General features: G+C 35.8%; 1 protein-coding gene across 3 annotated transcripts in view; it reads right to left on the bottom strand.

Moving 5' to 3' along the window:
* Nucleotides 1–25,523, bottom strand: part of LOC149841125 (peroxisome biogenesis factor 10-like) — a 59,647-nt gene that overhangs the window by 24,172 nt on the left and 9,952 nt on the right. For 2 of the 3 annotated variants that reach the window (XM_090003604.1, XM_090003603.1), the window contains exons 4-8: nt 8,804–8,898; nt 8,479–8,671; nt 8,236–8,305; nt 7,760–7,838; nt 3,063–3,196 (exon numbers count right to left, since the gene is read on the bottom strand). In XM_090003604.1, the coding sequence (XP_089859730.1) occupies nt 3,063–3,196; nt 7,760–7,838; nt 8,236–8,305; nt 8,479–8,671; nt 8,804–8,898 (571 nt within the window). Of the gene's footprint in view, nt 1–2,887; nt 3,197–7,759; nt 7,839–8,235; nt 8,306–8,478; nt 8,672–8,803; nt 8,899–25,523 lie in introns of those variants that run through there. The other variant, XM_090003605.1, reaches the window with a different exon arrangement.

The raw sequence follows: 25,523 nt of genomic DNA on the forward strand, positions 1-25,523 counted from the left end.
GCGTAGTTGTTGTTGTTGTTGTTGTATATATTCAATAAACAAATATATATTCTTTTTTGCTTATGTTGCCCTTTGTTAGCTCTATGTATTGTCCCATAGTGGACTTGTGCTTATGCACTTTTGTGCTTATATTGTGCCTTCGTATCTTTGAGTTGTCAATGCTTGGACTTGTATATGTTTTTGCACTTTGTTTTTTGTAAATTTCATATATTTTATTATATATTTTTCTAAGCATTTCATTAGTAAAATCTCGTATGTGTACGCCCATAGTGGCTATTATGTGCATTTGATAGTTCTAGAGTGCTTGGGCACTTCTATTGTATTTGTGTGAATCCTCATTAAGATTCCTTTATTTTTTGCTTATTTCTAAACGTTCTTGAAAGATTGTTTATTGATTATTGGTTCATACGTGACTTCTTCATTGGTTGTAAATTATTGCATGGTTCATTCATATATGCATTAGTTGTAAGTTTAAATATTGCTTCTAATTGATCCATGCCTATTTATATCTTCCGTTGTGTAAAGATGATTTGTTATCGAGTTATTCCCTCGTAGTATTAATAATGATGAAAATATATGATTGTTATATATTAATATCTTTTGTGATAAATATATATGTGCATGATTTTCATTGTTTGCATCTCTTAATATTATTCTATTATGGTCGAGTTTGTCAATGAGTATCATGTTTGTAGTTAATGATTATTCAAAATTCTTACTTTAAATGATTTTGAAAAATGTTAAATTGACTTATTTTGTACGTATCTTATGTTTGTGTGCTTGGTCATCCTCTTTCCATAATATATATAGTTATTTCTTATTAGATTGCTCTTGTTTCACACTCTTTACAAGTTCTTTAAATATTGGCGTTATGATTGATTGTAAAGATATTTTAAGAATATCAAGGCTTGACAATAGTGAAGATCCTTTATGTAATGAAGCATATGATTGAGAACCCCTTGAAGAAGCGTCAAATAGAAAAACTTGATGAAGTCTATGAAGGCATCTTGTGTAATGAGTTTCTTCTTTTGTAATTTCAAACTTACCGTGAGTGACAGTAAGTTTGAGGGGGGTGTTAAGATTAATGTAATATAAGTATATATATTATATATCATAAATATATATAATATATATAAAGGAGTCAAGTCAAACTAGCTTTGACTTGCTCCCAATGGCTAGAACTCTAGCCATTGGGAGCTAGTCAAACTAACTTGACTCGCTCCCAATAGCTAGAATTCTAGTCATTGGGAGCTCTCTCCCACATATGAGACTTTCCCTCTTTTTCACTTCTTCTCTCCTTGTCTTCTCTACCTTCCTCTATAAATATGGGTGGGTGGGTGGGTACCTTTGTAAAGAGAGAGAGTGATGGGTAGTATTAGGGTTGTGTATTATTTTTCTTTGAGTGCATTATAGTGAGGCTTGAATGTAATTTTATTTTGTATTTCTTTTAATGTCCATTATAAATAAAATTATTTATTTACATTTTGATGTGTCTTTTAATTCTTAAGTTTGTTGTTTCAATATATAATGTTTTGAGTCTTGAAGATCATCATGGAGTGCATTGGAATCTGCACCATTTTGTGACATCTACGCACCCTAAGACTCATGAGAGTGATTTGGAGGCCGATCCCTGCGCAAGTAAGAGGGCTTTTGCGATTTCATCAAAAGTGCTTTTTTACCATTTTTACACTCAAGGAAGTGGGTTAAGGTAAAAAAAGCCCTATTATTTCCTTTTTATTGAGTTTTTTTGGGGGAAGATGACATCAAATGATCTGGCATTGCAATGGGGCACTCAAATAATAAGTGAAAACCGGATGAAAATCCAGTGCAACTATTGTTATACTATTATTTCGGGTGGTATCTCTCCGTTGAAGCATTATTTAGTCAGGAGACATCATAATGTTGTCGCATGCACGTCAAGGAAATTGTCGGATGTCATGAAATGGCAATGCCAACAATTACTTACTGGTTTGAGAAAAAAAATACAAGAAAAAGAAATAAGTGAGGCAACAATGGGGTATGTGGAGCCCTGAGAGGATGAAGATGAACTCCATACTTCTGATGCTATGCTACTTCTAATTCTACAACCCCTAGTGTAGCATCAGAAGTAGGAAGTTCTGCAGCAAAGGGGAAAGGTATGACTTGTGCTAGTAGTAGTATCGTGGGCATAAAAAAAAGAGTAGGAGGGAGTTCTTCGAGAGGAGGTAGAGTTAGATGCTCTCTTATTGTCTTATTGATTTCTCATTTTCTTATTTTCTTTTCAAACATGTGGTGGGCCAGGTTTGGAAGCGATGTTCCAAATTTGAGAGCTTTATTCATTTGCATTATTAGCCAAACATGTCCAAGTGGATGCGAGAGACACTGGGGTGTCTTTGAGCAATTCCATACCAAAAGAAAAAATAGATTTGAGCACAAAAAGCTCAATGACCTAGGTTAAAGAAAAGGCAGAGACTCTTTTGATTGAAGACGATATTTAGTGGATTAACATGGAAGGAGCATAAGAGGCAGATGATGAAGAACCCACGTATCTTAGAGACAATGTGGATGTCGGAGGAGGAGGAGAAGAAGATAATCATGATGAAGATGATTATGATTATTGAGGTTTTATGTAATATGTTTTAAAAAAACTTGGTTATTTAACACTGAATTGTTCATGAACTTGGTTATTTTGTTTTTGTAATATGAAAGTATAAGTCTTGTGCCATGTTCTTAATTGCAAGATATTAAATATTTTGCATTTCTCTTATGAGATATGCATGCAATATTATCTATGATTCTATATTAATTGATGTTTGATGATGTCTTATGTGTCTTATAGAGACATAAATGCTTCATATGTGATTTTATGGTTGTATTTTGTGCAGTTCTTCATTGTTTCATGTGATGATTTTTGTTAATTTTTTCTGATTTTTCTTGATTTTTTAAAAAAATTTGAAATTTTTTTATTAAAAATTTGCGATACGTTTACGATACGATATGGTGTAACTATGGGCCCGACCGATACGGATTACGATACAATACATACAACCTTGGACAAAAGTAAATCAAACAGCAAAACAAACCTGGTGTGGTCTGGTAAGATCCCAAGGAAGTACGTTGGACTGAATTTGCAATAGAAGAGAGATTACTCCTGCGCAAACCTTCTACTCCAATGATACATAGCTGGACTAAAAGGAACACTCCAAGAATTTGATACCTGTGCTATGGTAAGCCAAGTTAAAGCAAACAGAATTGCAATTCTAAAAGGTTCTATTTCCTTAAGAGAAAATGCAAATTGGTGAGCATTACAAAATCACAGGAAGAGTCCGACATATAGTTTAAAGAGTTCATAGAATAAAAAATTGCAAGTTCAGAGTAGAAAAAGTACAAACTTCTTCATAACAAGGTCACATGGAAAGATCAAGTTACATGAAGAAGCTGATAAACCATAATACAACTACAGCAAAAGATAAATAGAAATAAAAAAGGACGTTAATGATAAGGCCACGTGCTTAACACTGTTCACTGTTTCCAAGAAGAAAAAGGAATGAAAACAAAAACCTCAATGCCAGTCAACCTGAATACATTAAATTCAAAGGTAATTAGCTTATTGAGCCAAAGCATGCTGCTCATATTTGACTCAGGTTTAGCTAGATGAATATTGTCCCCAGCTAGAACCCCTCTAGGTTGGAAGAAATGGCTAGAAGAGGCAGGACAAAGGAGGGACTGAGAAATTTTCATTCGCACGCCTTTGGTATTCAATGAAGGCGCCCATATAACTGAGTCTAGAAACATACTTAAACTCAAGTTTCTAAATAGAAAGTATGGTTTAGGAATTTCAGCTAAACTTCTCCAGAAGACACCCTAGCTTTTGTTAACTTTCCTATCTAGTGATCTCACCACATTGAGAACAGCAACACATCATCTTGCATAAAAAGCTAGATTGAATTAGTTGCAACAAGGTAAAACAACAATAAGACAATGAATCACCAGAAGAAATTCCAATTATGACCAAGGGAAATGCTGTCACATGGATACATGTACAAGCATAATCCTCATGCAGCTCTTATTGACCCTAAAAAACCTTTGTATCTCTCTCAGCAACCCCTAATACCCCTGTACACCCACTTGGATCATCAGATCCATAAGTTCCTAATGAACTAGATATCAAAACTTGCCCCAAACAAAAAATACAATAAAAATAAAGAAAATCGCAAAGGTGGCATCAGGCGAGAGGGTGTTGTGTGTTCTCCCCGGAACACAAATTCGTGTGTTCCGGTGTGTGCGGAGGAATATCTTGGGACCCGCGATAATTCATATGCCAATATTGCCCACGATGACTTTATAATAAAATAACATATAAAAAAGGTAGATATGCTTTTGACGGAAATGTCCTCCCGTAAGATAGTTATGTGTTGGACGAAAATGTCCTCCTGCTCCCCGTATATAGATTTGCATGTTCTGGCTTTGTTTTTAGCTTGTGTTACAACACATGGCCGCCTTCTCATTCCTGCCTTGTATTAGATAGAAAACTTTTTCAAGTTCGTTCCTACCTCGTGGAGATAACTATAAATCGAACGACTGGTTCGATCATTAGTGAGCGTCATAGGGGGATTTGTCGACCATCTCTTTTTACAGTCTTCTCTTCTTCTTCGTTTTCGTTAGGCAGTATGAAAAAAAACAATGACGCACAAACATTCCAACAAGTGTCATTAAAGCATGGTGAGTACCTTTGTCATCATGCTATTGTTGAAGAGCGTATGTCGTCGTGAGTGTCATTAAGGCGTTGTTTTGTTATTGCATGTAGATTTTATCGTTTCGACAGTTGAAAACTTGAAGATATTTGTAAGGTGGTGGGATTTGTTGACAAGAATGCTTGGTTACAGATGCGAGCAAGGGCCTCTACCCCATCTGGTATCTTACAGATGCGAGCAAGGGATCTGTTGACAAGAATGCTTTGTTTGTTAATATCGATTTATAATATATTATGTTGAATTGTTGTATATCGATTTGTAAGATATTATATGTTTTCTAGTGTCGATTTGTGAGATATTGTTTTGTTTTTTAATATCGATTTATAATATATTATGCTGAATTACCGTATATCGATTTGTAAGATATTATGTGTTTTCTAGTATCAATTTGTGAGATATTGTTTTGTTTGTTAATATCGATTTGTAATATATTATGCTGAATTGTCGTATATCGATTTGTAAAATATTATGTGTTTTCTAGTGTCATTTTGTAAGATATTGTTTTGTTTGTTAATATCGATTTGTAATATATTATGTTGAATTGTCGTATATCGATTTGTAAGATATTATGTGTTTTCTAGTATCGATTTGTGAGATATTGTTTTGTTTGTTAATATTGATTTGTAATATATTATACTGAATTGCCGTATATCGATTTGTAAGATATGTGTTTTCTAGTGTCGATTTGTGAGATATTGTTTTGTTTGTTAATATCGATTTGTAATATATTATGTTGAATTGTCGTATATCGACTTATAAGATATTATGTGTTTTCTAGTGTCGATTTGTGAGATATTGTTTTGTTTGTTAATATCGATTTGTAATATATTATGTTGAATTGTCGTATATCGATTTGTAAGATATTATGTGTTTTCTAGTGTCGATTTGTGAGATATTGTTTTGTTTTTTAATATCGATTTGTAATATATTATGTTGAATTATCATATATCGATTTGTAAGATATTATGTGTTTTCTAGTGTCGATTTGTGAGATATTATTTTGTTTATTAATATCGATTTGTAATATATTATGTTGAATTGTCGTATATCGATTTGTAAGATATTATGCTGAATTGCCGTATACCGATTTGTAAGATATTATGCTGAATTGTCGTATACCGATTTGTAATATATTATGTTGAATTGTCGTATATCGATTTATAAGATATTATGTGTTTTCTAGTGTCGATTTATGAGATATGATTTTGTTTGTTATTATCGATTTGTAAACTATTATGTTGTGGATTTGATATTGTGATTCATTCAATCGTTTTTTGGACTTGCTTAATTAATCGGTAGTCATTGTTATATGCATCTTGAATAAATCGTAGTAAACGTATGCGCTGGCTAACGCAAATTGATATTGTGCTAATGACAGTGTTGAGCATATCAACTAGTTGCAGTGAAGATGATGTATCTTAATCATTGGAAAGTCATGGAGCAACGAACATCCGTACTATCGACGCACCTAAAGAAGTGAATATGTGCACTAATGATGCACATGATAAGAAAGGTGCAGGCATTGGATTCACTCTTGACTTAAATATTCCAGCAGACGAAATGCAATTCGATAATGAGGTAGACGATCATAACAATGCACTTGACAATGGTGCAGGCACCTCAAGTCTACATGATAGTACACTTGACTCTGTTCCCGTAGGGGGAATGCAATTTAATAATGAGAAAACTGCATACAAATTTTACAATGATTATGCCTTAAAACTTGGCTTCAGTGTTAGAAGGTATTCTTGGGCAAAAAATACACAGGATGTCGTGGTGAGAAAAGCATATGTATGTTCTAAGCAAGGTTGGAAGAAGTCAAGTGGAAATCCAACAAGGAGCAAGCCAGATTCAAGATGTGGTTGTCCAACGAGAATGGTGTTAAGAAGACTTCTGAATGGGAAATATGTAGTTTGTACTTTAATCAATGATCATAACCATGAATTAGCCGCTTCATTTATGACTCCTATGTTAAGGTCACATCGTAAAGTAACTGAAGTGCATGTTGCAATTGCTGAAATAGCTGATAGCGCCGGCATTGCACCAAGAAAGACATACAATTCATGCGTGAACATAGATGGTGGTCGCGAAAATTTACCATTCACGCCTATGGATCTAAGAAACCACTAGAGAAGGAAGAGGTCAGGTAAATGAAGAATGGAGGAATATGTTCTTTGGTTGATTACCTACAGAATAATTCAAGCAATGACCCTGGTTTCTTTAGTACAATGCAACTGGATGAAGATGGGTACGCTTGGAATATGTTTTGGGCAAATTCAAAGTCAAGAGTAGATTATGAATGCTTCAATGATGTGCTTGTTTTTTATACGACAGTAAACATTAATACGGAACAGTGGTCATTTGCACAGTTTGTCGGAGTGAACCATCACTCACGGAGTTGCATATTAGGCGGCGTTTTTTTGTATGACTATCTGGTGTTGATGAGAAGTGTCACATAGCCTCCCGTTACCAACAACTATGTAGGTCACTTATGCATGTTGCAGATTTGGCTTCGAAAAGCCTATGTATGTATGAGAAAAGTGTCAAGAAAATTACTTGAAAAAGTGTAGTTAATTCACCATGAGTCTGTTGCAGCTCATGAAGACCAATCTAAGAAAACGAAATCGAACAGCGTAGGTAAAAATCACGCTTCTCCTGACCCTTATGAGAAGTTGCGCTGAAGCGTAAACATCATCTTCGACAAGTCAGGAGTAAACGTTGTAAATTATGATGAAAATATTCACCTAATGAAGGGTCATTGATGTGACACTTCAGAAACACTATCATTGTATTAAAAAACTCGAAGGGTCATTGATGTGACACTTCAGAAACACTGTCATTGTATTAAAAAACTCATTGAATAAAGTTTCAAGGACTTCCAGGCATCAAAGAATCCTACACCATATTCTTGATGCATTAAATCCTTCAACTTTTTAGTGTATAAACCATTAGAAAAGAACATTGTCAAGGTTAGCCAAAACGAAATTGACCAATACAGAAACCATATCGATATGAAGGGATTTTACCGTGGCCTTTGATTCAATGGCTTCCCAAGGAATACATAACGGATACCAGCAGCTCTTTTCGATATATGGTAATACAGACCTGCAAAAATGTATAGACATCCCCATAAACACTCTAATTTAAAAGACAATTGCACCATTTGATTATTTTAATATTTCAACTACATATGTTGTCTTCTGAAAAAACTTAGACAAGAAAAAAGAAAACAAAGAAAGGCTAGTTCAGTAGCGAATAGAAGAAAACTGTAGATCCTAAATACATCCTACTTTATGTGCCAAATATTTCAAACTGTGACCTCTTATGAACTGATCTTTTGTTCTAGTCTCGTCTATTTTTCCTGCCAAAAATAATTAACTACTAGGAAAAAGGATAGCCCCCAAAGAACCACAACTTGTTAAGAGTTTAAGGGACAATCTAGTATTGCTTTCAGCACAAAACTGTTCTTTAGCTAACAGCGAGAGAGAACAAAATGACTCACCTTCAAAGTAAAAGAGCATCAGGTTTGCACGGAGAACCAGTTGCAAGATCCCGTGGGCAAATGGAAGCATCTAAGGAATACAACATAAATAACAAAGGTGAGGTACTACTTCCCCTTGTCCATGCATGCACAAATGGAGAAAAACCAAGTTGACAAAGTTACAGAGAAGAACAATAGCACTTTACCCTATGTTCATGTTAACAGCAATGCACTGTGCATTTTTCCATCAAAAGTATAGCTTACCAAAGCCCACCTCTGGATTGTGCTACGCCATAATCCATATATTTTCTCCCTAAGGCTTGAGGAACTTGACACAGACACCTCTGCTGAAGAAAGAGGAGGCCTTACACTGGATGGAACTGGATTACCAACATCATCATGAAAACCCTCAGAGTGTGAATCTGCTAACAGAATTCCTTGGGAAGCCATCCTGGAACTGCAACAATATATCATTCAGTCCCATGCCCTTATGCAGCAAGAGTGCCAACCAAGTAAAATTTTAGAAGGTTTGCAACAACTGAACCTCCCAGGTAAAGCAATTGAAGAGCTAAAAGGACAGGAGATCAACCTAATCCTTTCTGCTAGATAAGGAACTACCGTCTTATAGAAAATGAAAAGAAGACGTCTTGCAGGTGTTGGAGGAAGACCAGAAGAGCTAGCAACCTAAAAAGAATGAAAAGAAAGGGGGAAAAACAGACATTAGAACCTGCAGAAGTTCACAGCACATACTATTAACAAAAGCTAATTCTCCTCCTTCCCAATATCATTAAACAAAAAGGGGATTGGCCGACATACAAACAGGCCTACAAGTTGAGCATTTCTGGAAGCATCCACTATGGGTAACTATATAATTTTAGAACTAACATCTCTGGTTCTAAAGGAAAAGGACAGGGCACGTACAGTCTTCTATCATTCATTATGACAGAAGCCTATATGAAAAAGGCATCACATTTAAAATAGACATATATAATTACCAAATAAATTTCTAAGAAGGTTTAAGGCCAAAATAGGAAGATGGTCAAAATATTAGAAATGCTCTTAAACAGGCACAAGGATATATGATATAATCAGCAACAAGAATCTAAAGATTAAATGGTTGCCTGCTTCAAGCTAGACTTGACCCCAGTTGGCCATATTGCATATCGGAGTGTTGACTTGAATGGGTTAGGACTTTTTACCAATGTTGTAAGTATCGTATTGTATTGTACGATATGGTACGATACATATCGTTACTATAGAAAATAACGATACGAGCGTGTATCACATTTGTATTGTATGTATCGTACGATACCTTAGTTGTCAAAAGCAACCTAGGCGCAGCCCCACCGCCTGGGCTTGTGGGTTTGGGCGGCGGGGCTCTCTTTTACCGCCTAGGCTGAAAAGCCTTTTTGACCTTTTTTTTAATTTGGTTGACCACTTGGTGAACCTTTTTCCAAAAAGGTGGTATAAAAAGAGGAAGGGTGGTGCCTCTCTCTCTCTCTCTCTGTTTTTCTTTGTTTTTCCTTCTCTCTTCTTTTTTCTTCTTCTTCCTGTTTTTTCTTCCGTTTTTCCTTCTTCTTTTCTTCCTGTTTTTTTTTTTTTTCATTCTTCTTCTCTTTTCTTTTTTCCCTTTTTTCTTCATTTTCCTGTGTTTCAGTTATTATAATAATATTCTGTTTGTCTGTTTCATATATATATATATATATATATATATATATATATATATGTGTGTGTGTGTGTGTGTGTGTGTGTGTGTGTATGTGTGTGTGTATGTAATGTAATTTATATATAATCTGTTCTACTGTTTCTGAGTTATGTTTGTGAGTTATATACTTATATTTCTGGGTTATGTATCTCTGTGTGTAATAAATATTTGATCTGTTTGACTATTCTTTTTCACAGATCACACTTAACATGCACCCACACATATCTGTGTATGCAATTCATATATAATCTGTTTGACTGTTGTCATTTTTCATATATGATCTGTGAATTGTGAGCTTTGTGTTGGATTGAACATGCCTAAGCTTTTTTGGATATTTTCGAATAGTGCAAAATTGTTAGTGATTCGTATTAGAGTGAGATTGAAAAAGATTGCATCCATGTTCTCAATTTTTTTCATGGAGTTTGGGCTTTTTATTGGATTTATTAATTTCTGTAAATAGATTGAGTTTTATTAGGTTATTAGCTAATGGTAAAATAATGCATCACATCAATAGTTTATGGCTGTGATTTTGTTGATTTACACGCATGCACACATGCACATGGGCATACCCACACACACATGCAGTCATGCACACTTACAGTCACATACATACAATCTTTGATTTGAAAATTATCCATAAATGAGCTCTCACCCACACACACATGCACACTTACAGTTTTATATATGTGTGCGTTACTGTGCTTTTGTGATTTTTTCTGTGAAATGCTGAAATTTTTATGTATATACTCATTTAGTATTAACTATTATATTTTCTATGAAATGTTGTATTCTATTTGTTTATGTGAATTCATGTTTTGTTGATTATACTGGTACACTATGAGTAATTGAATATATATGTATATACAGTTATATATGTAATTATGTATATTCTATAATTTTGTATACATGATTTTATTTTTTGTATATTGTTCATTCATATTGTTAATTGTATGGTTTGTTTATTCAATTGTTAATTTATTCATAATTTGTTTGAGCAGGTTATGTAATATATTTGTTTTACAGTGTTCGACGACATATTATTTGTCTGTTGCTTATTGTTGATTGATTTTAAATTGTATACATGTTTCTTACTAAATTTAGTAGTTTTTTTATATATTTTGTATGTTATTTTTAATTTTTTTATTTGGGGTACTGCCTAGGCCGCCTAGGCCTTTTTAAAGGCTCACCGCCTAGGCTCCTCCTAGCACCTATGACAACTAAGTACGGTACAGCCCTATATCGTACCGTAAAGTATCGTATGATGCAGGGTGTATCGTACGATACACTTTTGGCATACTTAAAAAAGATCTGAATCATATTTTTTCTTTTTGAGTTTTAAAGACCTCTTGAGGGCCGATTCCTTCATTTGTGTAGAGACCATTAGAGAGGTATCCACGCACCCTAGGAGTCGTGAAAGTGATTTGGGGGCCAATTTGCTTGAGACAAGATGTTGGACGCTAAAAAGCCAAAACATCGAGTTAGATGACATAAAGGGGTTAGCTACTATATCATTAAGAATAAATAAAACAAAAGTTACATTAGTATTTTGGTACTTTTACCAGAATACCCTTCCTTAGGATACAATATATCAAGAGAGACATAAGTTAGAAATTACATAAACACCCTCACTTTAAAAAGGACCGAATCATGAGAGAGATAGAGGGGTATTGGATGCACGAATTCAAGAAGCAGACATTTTGAATGAAGAGGACATTCAGTAGATTAACGTGGAAGGAGCACAGGAGGTAGATGATGAAGAGCCTAAGTATATTGAAGGCGATGTGAATGCCGAAGTAAGAGGAGAAGAAGAAGAAGATAATGATTGAAGTTATATTTTTAAAAAAACTTGGTTATTTAATAATACTTAAGTATTCATAAACTTTGTTATTTTGTTTTTTTATGTAATATGAAAGTATTAGTCTTATGACATGTTCTTAATCAATGTTGTAAGTATCAAAGCGTATTGTACGATACGATATGTATCATATCTATAGGGTGTTTTGATACGATACGCACTTGTATCACGATATAGGTGTATATCTTACGATACACCCATGTATCTTATGATATGTCCCTGGATCTTACTATACACTCCGATACGGGGCATATCTTAAGATACACTATAAATGCAGTTTAAATGCACTTATTTCAATTTTTTTTCTAAAACATATAAGGTCCATTGGGGCTAGTTTATATTTATCCCTAAAGAGCTTAAGAGTAATTTAGAAAGATTTTTTTCCAAAAAAAAAAAAGATGATGATGTTTATGATACTTAATGATTGACGTTATCTAATTCATTTTTGTTTGAAATTTTAAAAAAAAAATAGTTATGTAAAATTTTTAAGCATTAATAAAATTCTTCAGTATTTCATGAAAATTCATCAACCATGAATAAATCGATGAACTTTTGAATGTTAAAAAGATGTAGAGCTTAATTAAACGTTTTATAGATCTGGATCTCGACCGAGGATCCACCCGGATCGACATCCATGAAACCCAATTCTAACGGTACATTTGACACTTACAAGATTCACTGAATCTTTGAGTTTATTATGTTCGGATCCAGTATGGATCCAAGCTTATAGAGCATATAACAAGGACTCGAATCCATTTAGTGGAGTCAATCCGGGTTCAGAGTATTTCAAAAGAAATGAAACTCTAGGGAGATCCGAAGCATTCAAAACCATTAAGACATAGGTCTGGATCCATGAGATGGATCCAACCTCAAATCAACTAGGATCCAAAAGGTGATTCATATGGATTTGGAGTCCAGGATTGGATCCAGTAATAGGAACCCATGCTCAAAACACGTGAAGACCTAGTTATATATATATATATATATATATATATATATATATATATATATATATATATATATATATATATCAAAACTAATACATAGATACGTGTGTTTGGATCCAAGATCCAAACAAGGCAAATATGGGTCTCACGTAAAATATTTGGGATTTGAGTCCATTCGGACCCAAACCGATTAAAAACACAAGCGCCAATACATGGAATTGGAATCCAATCTTGATTCGATCCAACTACATCCTTTTCTTAAAGTCGATGTTTTAAGATTGTTTTTAGATTTGGATCTTCGTAAGATCCAAATCCAAAACAACTCTTATATATATATATATATATATATATATATATATATATATATATATATATATATATATATATTTGAATATAGGATTCAGCTGGGACAAACCGGACCCAACCCAATTCAATTCTTTTACCCAAACTCGACCTTTAGGGTCAAGTCCAGGTTGGATCCAACCATGGGTGTCGACCAGTGTTATTAAAAATGTGCCTCAAGGCGCAAAAAACGTGCCTCGCCTCAAGGCGAGGGGCTTTATGCCTTGAGGCTCAAGGATAAGGCGTAAAAGCCCCGAGGCGTGCGCCTCATAGACCTTGAGGCGCACGCCTCAAGATGAGGCGCGCACGCCTTGAAATTTTGGTCAAATGAGGGGTCAAAGTCCTCATTTGACCAAAAATTAGGGTTTAAAAAAGGGCCCGCGACCCTATATTTGTTTTCACGAGTCTCTCTCTCTATCTCTCATATTTTTCTCACAAAGTCTCTCTCGTCTCTCACACACAATCTCTCACACGCAGTCTCTCTCTCTTGTCTCTCACACACAGTCTCTCTCTCGGCCACGCAAGCTTCTTCATTTAGGTAATGCTCCTTCCCCTCTTCATTTACAAAATTTATTTTCTGTTATTTTTGTCATTTAGATATGAAAGAAATTTATATATATTTTTCTTTTATGTTATTTTTCTGTGTGAAATAACAGTTTGCAGTTCGATTGAGTTCTACTCTCTTTTAGCGTTAAATTTTGGGCTGGTATACAACATGAAATAGATAGAATTTATGTTGTACAACATGCATTGTATATACATTTATATGTATGTGTATGTGTGTCTATGTGTGTGTGCATGCGTGCATGTTTGTATTGGTAGCTACTGATTATGTTAAAAGCTCGGTATAACATAATGATTATTTGTGAATATCTGAGTTACTAGTTTGACCTTGTTGTTGGTCATAATGTTTATTCTTAAAACTGGTAAAGAACAACATTAGTGGTTGATTTTTACTATATGTTGTTTCTAAATTATTTTTGTTGTTTTCTTATCTTGCTAAGTATGCTTGACACCTTATTTTTTTATAATTTTAATTGTGACTTTAATGTTACTCATCTTCAAGCCATTGTATTGATGCCTCTTTACTCAAAGACCACTGCTTGTATTTTGCATGTCACATAGTAGAAAACAGAATTAGATTGAATTGCAAATCTGTGTATTGCAGGTCACATAGTAGAAAATAGAATTGTTGCATTAATGTTACTTTTACATGTTAATCTCATGTTTTTCAGTATTTATTTGAGATTTTTTATTTCTTGTTGGTTGTTGCTTCATCAATAAAGCATTTTTTATTTATTTGTAATTTTAGATATTTTTTATAGTTTTTTTTAAGTTTTCAAAAAAAAATTAAGGCTTACACTTTACGCCTCGAGGCTTACACCTCGCCTCAGATTTTGGTGGAGTGCCTCGCCCCGCCTCAACGCTTTTCACAACACTAGTGTCGAGCTCGCACTCTCTGATCACTCTCCCTCTCTCGGATTTCTCTCCCTGCCCACCTCCCGGCGAGCCATGCCGACACCGTGACCTTAGGTGGGTCTCCTTTTCCCCTAGTTTTTGCAACTTCTTCCCTGCTAGCTCGCCGACAAGCCATAGCCACTAGTGGTGGTGGCTCTGGCTTGCCAGGTGAGAGGGTGCCTAGCACCCGCACTTGTGATTTCTCTCGAATTCAGCAGCAACAGCTACTCTTGGTGGGGCGACCGAAAGGGGGTGGCGGAGGCACTCCCCTGTCATCGCCCCCTTCCCCCCCCCCCCCCCCCCTTCTTTCTCCCTGCCTCCTCCGGAGGCAGAGCTTCTGGAGGGCACGATTGTGCCACCTGTGCCGCTGTCACCCTCCCCTCCCTTTGTTTCTGATTTTTTAATTCGGCCACCCCAACGGTGGTGGTCGGTCATAACCCCAGTCGAGCTCTGGTTCCGTCTCTCTGTCGCACCACCAGTGGCGGGCAGGGGGCTTCGGCCCTGCTTTGCCCCTCTCCCCTTTTTCTCCTGGCCTAGCTTAGTTCCCCTTGTTAAAAGACCGAGCCAGGCTCAGTCCTGGCTCTGTTCGAGACCAAGCTCGGCTCACATGCATCATGGTTGTTGCGTCTGTATTTATCGGACAATTCCCAAATGTTGAAGTGTTCTTCGAAAACACCTTTCCAACCTGGTTCGAACTTTAACATAAGTTGAGATTGGCATGACTTAGGCATTTGCAACTGAGTCTTCTCTTTGAACCAATATAACGCAAAGACTTTGACTACGTAGACTTCGATCGTACTTAAGTTAGGTCCTTCTTTCGGTATCCAAAATGACCCGGATATGCCCCCAGCCTAAGGCACGGAAAATCATGATTTTCAGTATTGTGATTGATCTTCCTTTTGAGAAACCAATATCTTTTTCATCGTTGTAATACTATCTGACATGTTCGTACATCGATGAATGATTTTGAGGTTTATGACAAACCTCGTTGTGCGATAATCAACAACAACTACGCCTTCATCCCAAAACAATTGGGGTCGGCGATATGAACCAAAAAAAGAAAATCATTTTGGGTCTTTCACATGAATCCTTCTCCTCCAATCATTTTTATCCAATGCCATGTCCTCGGTGAGGTTCAAAGCATTCATATCATTTCCTATCATCTCCATCCATGTCTTCCTAGGCCTACCCCGACCTCTTTTAACTAATATATTTTCCCATTTCTCCATCCTTCCAACTGAAGCATCATTAGGCCTTCGCCGAATATGTCCAAACCACCGTAAACGATTCTCTCTCATCTTATTTTCAATGGGTGCAATGCCTACCTTCTTATGTATCTCCTCGTTCTGAATCTTATCTTTTATTGTATTTGCACACATCCATCTAAGCATACGCATCTCAGCCTACCTTCTTACGTATCTCCTCGTTGTGCGATAATGCACCAAAAAAATCACGTAAATAGACATCGCCTTCACAGGCAAGATGTTCGATTTGGTTTAAAAAGCCAGAGCATACAGAATGGGTTGTAAGATAAAAAAAGACTTGACACACTCATTCATCCTTTGGTTCTGTTAAGAAATAAGATAAGAGGTACAAACTCTGATTGACAAGTTGTTAACAATTACGCTCATCGAGTGACAATGACTCGGCGTCCCCGATCATTAGAGTTAGGAGACAGGGCTACCAAATATTATCCTACGTGGTAGACCTCATTAACTTCTGCAGAAGTTCGGATGCATCCTCCGTTTATTTCTACCTCTGGAGAATTCTCTCTCGGTCTCTGAAATCGTCCTCATTGAAGCAAACTCAACTAATCGTTCGGGTTATAATTTATATGAAATAATAAACCCCCTAAACGATCTCAGTTGTTTCTACATTTTGTCCTATGAGTACCCACAGGTTGTTAATTATCGAAACAAGATTATGATGTTCATGATGCTTCTCTTGAAATCAAATGTTGTGAAATATGATAATGCATATGTTAGTCTTGTTGTGATGTCTGATATCAATGCATCTACTAGGCTTTCATGAGTCTGACTCATTTTATGGGATATAGGTGACGAATAGACCGATGTTGTAGGCGATGGCATGATGGTGCGATGAAATCAATAATCCACTTTCTCTGTTATTCGCTCCTGAACACATTTTTTGTAATTTTTTATAAGAGCTTTTGTAATAATTATTTTTATTTAAAACCTTGTTTTTGAATCTTCATGGTTTTGATTCTTTTGAATCAATGTATGAAAATGCGGACCCAAATCCAAGACATTTAGAGACCCAATTTGTTGGATGGAAATTTCGCCTATAATCCACCAAAGGTTCGCCAACTTGTTCTTTTCAAATATTGTCTTCCGTTAAACTATCATTTTCAACTCTAAAAAAGGATTGATTGTTAAAATTTCAAAATTTTCCTAAAATTTACAAGTTCGGGATTTTGGGGCGTAACAATCAAAGCGCTCACAACAACTATAGCCAATACACGTAGTCGAAATTGTGTTACTGCCTCAAAATAACAACCCAAAACATTGACAAAAGTCAGCCAAAACATCAAATCTGACTTCCAAATCACCATCAACACACTCCTTCAGAAACGACCCAAAATCATCAAATAGGAGTCATCAAAACCCACCGATGAAGTCAAAATGGGCTGAAAGCTCAAATCTGGACACTATACAGTATATCCGGACTCTTGCTTGGCTGCAGATATAGTTTTGTGTGCAGTATCATATTTGGAGGATTTGGTACTGGGCTGAGTGTTGTATTTTTTATGATTCTTGCCTGTTCTTGCTGAGTAGGTAGTTGTGTGCAACATATCTTTAGTATTGCCATACCAGCTATTGGTGTCAGTGTGCAATCTTCTGTGTGTTTGGGGATGGTGAATTATGGAGAAGGGTGATACAAGGTCTGATGTACTCAGAGGAAGTAGTCATAAAGGATTCTGAAGGGACATGAGCTTTATTAGTTGCTACTATTGTAAGAAACTTGGCCACATGAAGAAGTCATGTTCTGTGTTGGAGAAAAAGAAGTATGAGGCTTTTAAATGTTTCTTGTACTAGAGAGGTTGGAAAGCTTAAGAATACTTCGTCATTTGGGACAAGTGTGCATTGCACTCCTTTTGCAAGAAATTTAGATTCCCAGCTTGTTTCCCAGTCTAACACCCTTGAGCATGTTTAGCAATAACTTTGTGTAGTCCAATGTTTTAAACTTTTAATTTTCCTTCTACCTCATTTTGGTATTGTTTTTGTTGGTATCTCGAGCATTTCTTCAGGTTGGTTAATAGGCTCAGGTGCACCATGCCACATGACTGCACAAGAGTCTATTCTAACCTCCGTCACATATATGATATTTTGAAAATATCGCCAATTTGATTATATTGTGATAACGAGAATATCACAATATTCTCGTGATAATATCAGGATATTATCAATCATTTTTATTGTTTTATTTATTTTCTACATCTTAAATGTGTTTTTCTTCTTTATTTTGCATTTTTTACTTGTTTCTTTTATTATATATGTATTTTATTATCTAAACATGATTTTTTTAGTTATTTTTGTTAGTTTCTGTCACCTGGGTGTGGGTGCGGGTACGGAGGGTACGACACGGCAATTACAAAAAACATGGGTACAGGGACACGGCTAAATATATACTGAAAAATATATATTATATATTGAAAATATAATACATAATATAATATAATATAGGACACGGCAAATGTTGTGTCCAGGTACCAGCACCCGTGTCGACACGGGTAAGGCACCCAAGGTGCCGTGTTGCGGTAACATAGGTTATTTTTATATATTTTTATAATTTTTTAAGCCCCAAGATTTTCTCGAGATTTATCACCAAACCTAGAATATCGCGAGAAACAGGCTCCCTGAGATATAGCCGATAGCAATATTTGTGACTGATTCTAACCAATTTTTGTTCTTATAGCGGCTCATTTCTCACTGCAAATGGGTCTTTAATGCCAGTCTCCAAGGTCGAATTTGTCACTCCCATGTCTTGTCCTGAGAGTAATTTGAATGTCTCAAGTATTTCATGTTTCTTCTTTAATTGTGAATCTTATTTATGTTGATCAAATTTATGTACTCAAAAGCGCTAGGCGGTGCCTAGTCGGTAGACCCTTAAAAAGACTAGTCGAGGACTAGTCGGTACCCCAATTAAAATATAAAAAAGTGCACAAAATATACATAAAAATATTTTAATTCTTTTACTAATAAGATGTTTTCATTACATAAGTACAAAATTACACATGCTTTTACAAAATATATTAATAATTTAATATACATAGATATAATTATACACACAAATATATATATATATATATATTCAATTATCCATAACATATTCAATATAATAAAAAAATATGCTTTCAATTAAAATAACACATTCATAACATAATCAATTAAAAATAACATATTCATAACATAATCAATTAAAATTAACTCTCCATGCTTTCAATGTTTCATAGAAAAAATGCCAAAAGCAAAGTAACACACACATAAACATATATATATACATATATATAGATATATATATAATAACTAAGCATGATTTCACAGGACAAACACACACACATCTATATAATTATATATATATACAAAAAAATAACAAAATATATATAAGAATAATAAATAACTAAATTGCCCTCATGCCTAGGCGGAGGCAACTTAGTCGCCAACTAGGCGCCTTAGTCGGTGCCTAGTCGACAAAATTGTTACCTTTTAAGGTACCCACCTAGGAATTGCAAAGCCTAGGCATTTTACTTACGCCTAGACCAACTAGGCGGACTAGTCGGTGCCTAATCGAGGTTTTTTACTACATAGGACCAAATTACTAAATATAGTTGTAATGTGATCTTTTTTCCTGTGGTGTGCAGGATCAGCTTTCATGAAGGAGGATCAGGATTGGCCATAAGAGTGGGGATCTACATTACTTAGACTCATTGGATTTGAGTTTTCAGAAAAGACTTGGAGGTGGTTTAAGAGCGGTAGCCTTGGATGAGTCTGTGTTGTGGCATCAACAACTTGGTCATATTTCTAGTTTCTGATTACAGTACCTTTTGTCTTCCAATAGTTTTGGAGGGACTAAAGTGTCAGTGACAGACCATGTAAAGAAGTGTGAGAACTGTAGGCTAGCAAAGAGTCATGACTTACCTTTTGGGTCTAGGGAGATAGAGTTAGATAGAGCCTTTAACCTTGCTCACTCAGATCTGTAAGGTCCCTGATCAGTGTTGTGTAAGGATGGTTCTACCTATTCTTTCACCTTTATTGATGATTATTCAAAATATACTTGGATTTACTTTATGAAGAATACAAGTGAGTTGTTTGAGATCTTTAAGTTTTGTACTATGATTGAGACTCAATCTTCTGCTAAGATCAAAAAATTTTGCTCAAATTCATGGAGAGAATATATTAGTCATATGCTTTAGAGTTTCTTGCATGAAAAAGGGATTGTTCATAAAAAACCATGCTTGTATACACTTGAACAAAGTAGAGTTGCAGAGAGCAGGAATAGATATATCTTAGAAACTACTAGAGCTCTCTTGTTTTGTAGCGGTGTGCCTAAGATTTATTAGGTTGAAGCTACTTATATGGTAATATATCAGATTAATTATACGCCATTTAGAGTTCTTAAAGGTACCTCCCTATCAAAAGTGGCATGGTATTGCACCTAATTACAAACTGTTGACAGTATTTGGTTGCACTTGTTTTGTCTTGTTACCAAAGCACTTTGGGGATAAGCTTTCTCCTCGAGCTGTGAAGTGTTGTTTTTTGAGTTTCCTTAATGAGAAGAAGGGTTATAAATGTTATGATCCAGCTCGAAAGAAGATTTGGATCTCTAGACATGTACTCTTTCTTGAGCATATACCATATTTTTCTCAGTTTAAAAATGAGAGTGAGGTTGATTTTTTCTTTTTGGTGTCTTTCCAGTGAAAAAGAGCATTGATAAGATTTACAACATTCAAGTTGAGTCTCGAGCTTCTGATAATAGGTCTGGCCAAACTTATTCTAGGAGACAAGGAGTCCCTGATATACCTTTCATAGATAAGATTCAGTAGACTGAGACAGAAAACTTAAAGGTTAGTCCTAATTCCCTTCTAGCTGGTTCTAAGCATGTAGTTCAAGATTCTGAAAAGACGTGTTTGGGTCACGGGTCACGGGTCAGGGTCCAGACCCGTGACTGTGATCATGTGTTATATTCCTTCATTAATGGAACATGTGTTATTGTATTCTGTTGTAAAAGGGTATTTTAGTACACTAAAATCTTTGTATCATAAATAACATATAATGAAAGGTTCAGCAGCCGATTCCATTGATTGAGGAATCTGGTTTTCTCTGCAGCTCCTTCTCTCTCTCTCTGTTCTTCACCCTTCATGCACGAAGAAACTCTGGTTTTATAAAATCTAACATGGTATCAGAGCCACGCTAGAGCTGGATCTGAGATTGCTTCCAAACAGGTACGTCTAAAAGATTGTTTAGTCTCACAAGACAGAAAATCAACTTTTTTTTTAATCTCTCTCTCTCTCTCTCTCTCTCTCTCTCTCTCTCTCTCTCTCTCTCTCGTCGTTGTCGTCGCCGTGGATGTCATCGTTACGCTGCGTCTCCAGTGATCTCTCTCATTCGGTACCCCTTCTCTGTGTGTGTGGAGCACTTCGGCAACCCACCTTGATCAAATCTGATCAGATTCATATCTGATTACGTTTTTCGCTCATTGATAGCTTTTGTGTGGTCTTTTTTAATCTCAGTTTGGCTTTAAATCAACTTGTTGATCAGAATCAAATCTGATCAGGTAATCGGTTGTCTATCAACCTCGTTTTTCCCTTTGTTATCTGTCGTTTGACATTTTCATTATCTTTATCCTTGAATGTTTTAAATCAAAAACGGGTCTGAGCTTCATTTATATGTTTCTCTTAAATTTTTGTACTTAGTGATTACCTTCTTTTTATTCATATCTTCCTTCTTTTATTCACATCTGGATAATTACAGATCTGATCGGAATTCAATATTCCATCTAAATTAGATACCAGATTTGGTTTATTTCAGTTTTCTTCTCAATATTGTTTATTGTTCTTCACATAGCCTTTTATAGTTTATTCTGCAAAAAAAAAAAAGTTTCAGTTATTTTTAAGTCATCTGCGTGACTATTCTGTTAGCAGCAAAAAAAAAAAAGGCTACGGGAATTTCCTTGAAGTTGAAAGTTGTTTTTCTATATACTGATTTCTTAGCTATTATTGGGTTGTGTGCTGGACACACTCTTTCTATTCTTATCATAAAACATAGATTCATTTTCTTCTCTGTCTGGCCTTTCTTCAAGCTTTCTTAGTCAACTCGTGTCTGAAAAATTAAACAATTCCAATTTCTTGACTTGGAAGAGGCAGATCATTCCTTTCATTAGGAGTCAGGATCTTTCTGGACATCTGGATGGATCTGTTTCAGTTCCTTCAGAGTTTATATCACGTGAGAAAAATAACAATAAAAGAGCATCTACCACAGTATATGTTAGAAATCCAGAATTTGTGGCTTGGATGAAAAGAGGTCAGGCGCTAGTTGCTTACATTAACTCTACATTGTCACAAGAGGTGCTTGTGGCAATTCCAGATGACTGCACTCCCATGCAACTTTGGGAGAAACTAGTTCAGACATATTCAGAGGTTTCTCAGGCCAGGATTGTATTTCTTAAAAGGGAATTTAAGATGTTAAGAAAGGACTCCATGACTATCATGGAATACTTAAACAAAATGAAGATCATCACAGATCAATTAGCAGTGGTTGGGTGTGCAGTAACTGATAAAGATATGGTACAGCAAACTCTGAGTGGATTGGGGGTTGACTATCATATGATTGTTGCTTCCTTATTGTGTTTACCTGATCTGCCCAAATTTGAAAACCTGCGTGCAAAACTACTTCAATATGAAATGAACTTGAAAGGGTTTTATGAAGAATCACATATGCATGCAGGGACGCAAGAGGTCCTTGCCACAAGGGTAGCCTATGGACGAGGACGAGGAAATTATGATGTTAAGGGAAGAGGAGGACAAAGAAGAAGTGGACAAGGAGGCCGTGGGCTATTACCTACACCCAACATACATCCCAACTCACAGCGACAGAGGCCAATCCCTACTTGTTTTCTGTATAATAAAAAGGGGCACGTCAAAGCTAATTGTTGGTTTAATCCCCTAAATAAAGGAAAATCAGCACAGACTGAAGCAAAGAGAGGAACAGACAGCATAAAGGCTAGCGGAGAAGTAAAAGAGTTGTTATTGTCAGCCTTGGCAGGATTAAACCTAAAACAGAATGAGGAAGGTATTTGGTATGTGGACTCTAGTGCAGCGACTCATGTTATTGGTGATGCTGGTAAGCTCCTAAACCTTGTTCCTTACATTGGTAGGAATAGTATAGTCAATGGGGATGGATCCCACCATCCTATCTCTCATATTGAAAATTTTGTTATACCCATGACAAAGTCCTCTCTCAGTCTTTCAAAGGTTCTTTATGCTCTCAACATCAAGAAAAATATTATTTTTGTTTCCAAAGCTTGTTGATGATGTCAATGCTTCAGTTGAATTTACTCCCTCTTTTGTTCTTGTCAAGGATCTCTGCACGAAAAAGGTGTTCGCTAAAGGAAAACGACAAGGCAATATGTATGTTTTTCAAGATCCTTTCGCTCGTGTTTGCCCTGTTGACCCAAACTTGAAGCTCACCTCATCGTCGTCCTCAGTGGTTCCTACATGTGTTTTTAGTGTCTCTGAATCCAATAAGTCAAATCTTTGGCATGGTCGTTTAGGTCATTGCAGTAGTAGTTTCATTGAGAAGCTTGTTTCAAATAACCTCATTCTCGAGTCTAGTTTAGGAATAAATGTCAATGACAACAAATGTTCTAGTTGACTCTTATGTAAGAGTCATGTTTTACCTTTTCATTCTATCAATAAAAGAGCTTCAAGATCCTTTGATATTATCTGTTATGATGTTTGGGGGTCTGCCACAGTTGCTACTTTATTTGGAACAAGATATTATCTTATATTTGTTGACAGTTATTCTCGTTATACTTGGATTTTCTTTATGAAACACAAGTCTGAAACCTTTAAGTTGTTTCAAAAATTTTTTTGAAAACATTCTTTGTTTCCAATGTGATAGAGGAGATGAATTCTCTTCAAGTGATTTTACTAACTTTCTTCAAAGTAATGAAATAAAAAGAAGGGTGTCTTGCCCTTATACACCTCAGCAGAATGGGATTGCTGAAAGGAAGCATTGTCATATTGTTGAGAGTGCAATAAGTATGATACATGATAGTAATCTTCTGATTACTCTATGGACAGAAGTCTTTCATTCAGCAGTCCATGTGATAAATCGATTGCCTATGACTATTTTGGAGAACAAATCTCCTTACTTTTCCCTATTTGAAGTTCAGCCCAATTATCATGATTTGCGCGTGTTTGGTTATGTATGTTATGCTCATATTGACAGTTCAATGAGACATAAGTTTCAGGACAAGGCCTTAAAGTGCAGGTTTGTGGGATATGCAGATGACTATAAAGGATACAGTTGCTATGATCCCATGAGCAAGCGCATCAAAATATCAAGAAATGTTATCTTTGATGAATTGAATTTTTATCATCGATGTATTGCTTCTTAATCAAATTCCAAAGTTGAGGTCTATCATCCTTGGTTGAATTATGAACTTTTCTCCGGTACTAGTAATATTTGTTCTTCATATTGTGATCAGAAGGATAAAGGATCTATGTCGGCTGATAGGTTGATTGCACAGGAGAGTACAGAGTCATCTTTGGGTCCAGAAAGGTATAAAGGTCTTGTTTATACCCGACGAGAAAGGGATGCACCCACTAACTTTAATCAGAAAATGGATACACCTTCTACATCCACTCCTTCCTTTGAGGTTAGTCGACCCACCCGCTCTCGTCATCCGATAGAAATATGGGTCAGTTATGAAAAAATTTCACTGGACTTTCAACTTTTTCTAACTGCCTTGAGCAAGGAAGATGAGCCCACAACATTTTCTCAAGCAGCAAATTCTAAAAGATGGGTTGAAGCAATGAATGAAGAAATGGAGGCTCTACATGAATGTGGTACCTGGGATGTTGTTCCCAGACCACCTGACAAAAATGTAGTTGGGTCGAAATGGGTGTACAAAATAAAGCACAAACCGGATGGGACAATAGAACGGTACAAGGCGAGACTTCTCGCAAAAAGGATTTACACAGAAGCAAGAACAGGATTATGATGAGACTTTTAGTCCAGTTGTGAAAATGGGGACAATCAGAGTCATACTATCTTTAGCGGTTGAACATCAGTGGACAATTAGTTAACTTGATGTCAAAAATGCTTTTCTCCATGGAAGTTTGAAGGAGGAAGTATACATGGAACAACCCACTAACTATGCAGAAGGCAATCCTACAAAATACGTATGCAAATTAAAAAGAGCGATATACGGATTGAAGCAGGCATCTCGTTCCTAGTTTGATAGTTTCTCTCTTGAAATACAAAAAATATGGTTTTAGGCGATCTCTCCTTGATCATTCTTTGTTTATATTCAAGAACCAAGATGTGGTCACTCTGCTGTTAATATATGTGGATGACATTGTCATCACAGGTAATTCCAAAGTTCATATTGAGGAGGTCAAACATCTCTTGAATCAGAGATTCAAAATGAAGGATCTTAGGAAACTGCGATACTTCCTTAGAGTTGAAGTTGACAGTACTTCTGAAGGAATGACTCTCACCCAACATAAGTACACTATTGATGTTCTCACTAAGGCAGGTATGAAAGATTGCAAACCCTTGGGAACTCCTAGCGTCCTTCACCAGAAACTCAGTTCTCAAGATAGAGATCTATATGAGAATCCTACAAAATATCGTAGCATAATAGGCATGTTGCAATATCTTACTTTCACTAGACCTGATATTGTTTACTCAATAAATCAGGTCTCTCAGTTCATGCATGAGCCGCGTGAAGGACATATGGAAGCAGTTAAACGGAT

This window comes from Nuphar pumila, chromosome 4, assembly GCF_984573655.1.
Source record: "Nuphar pumila chromosome 4, dmNupPumi1.hap1.1, whole genome shotgun sequence".
NCBI lineage: Eukaryota > Viridiplantae > Streptophyta > Magnoliopsida > Nymphaeales > Nymphaeaceae > Nuphar > Nuphar pumila.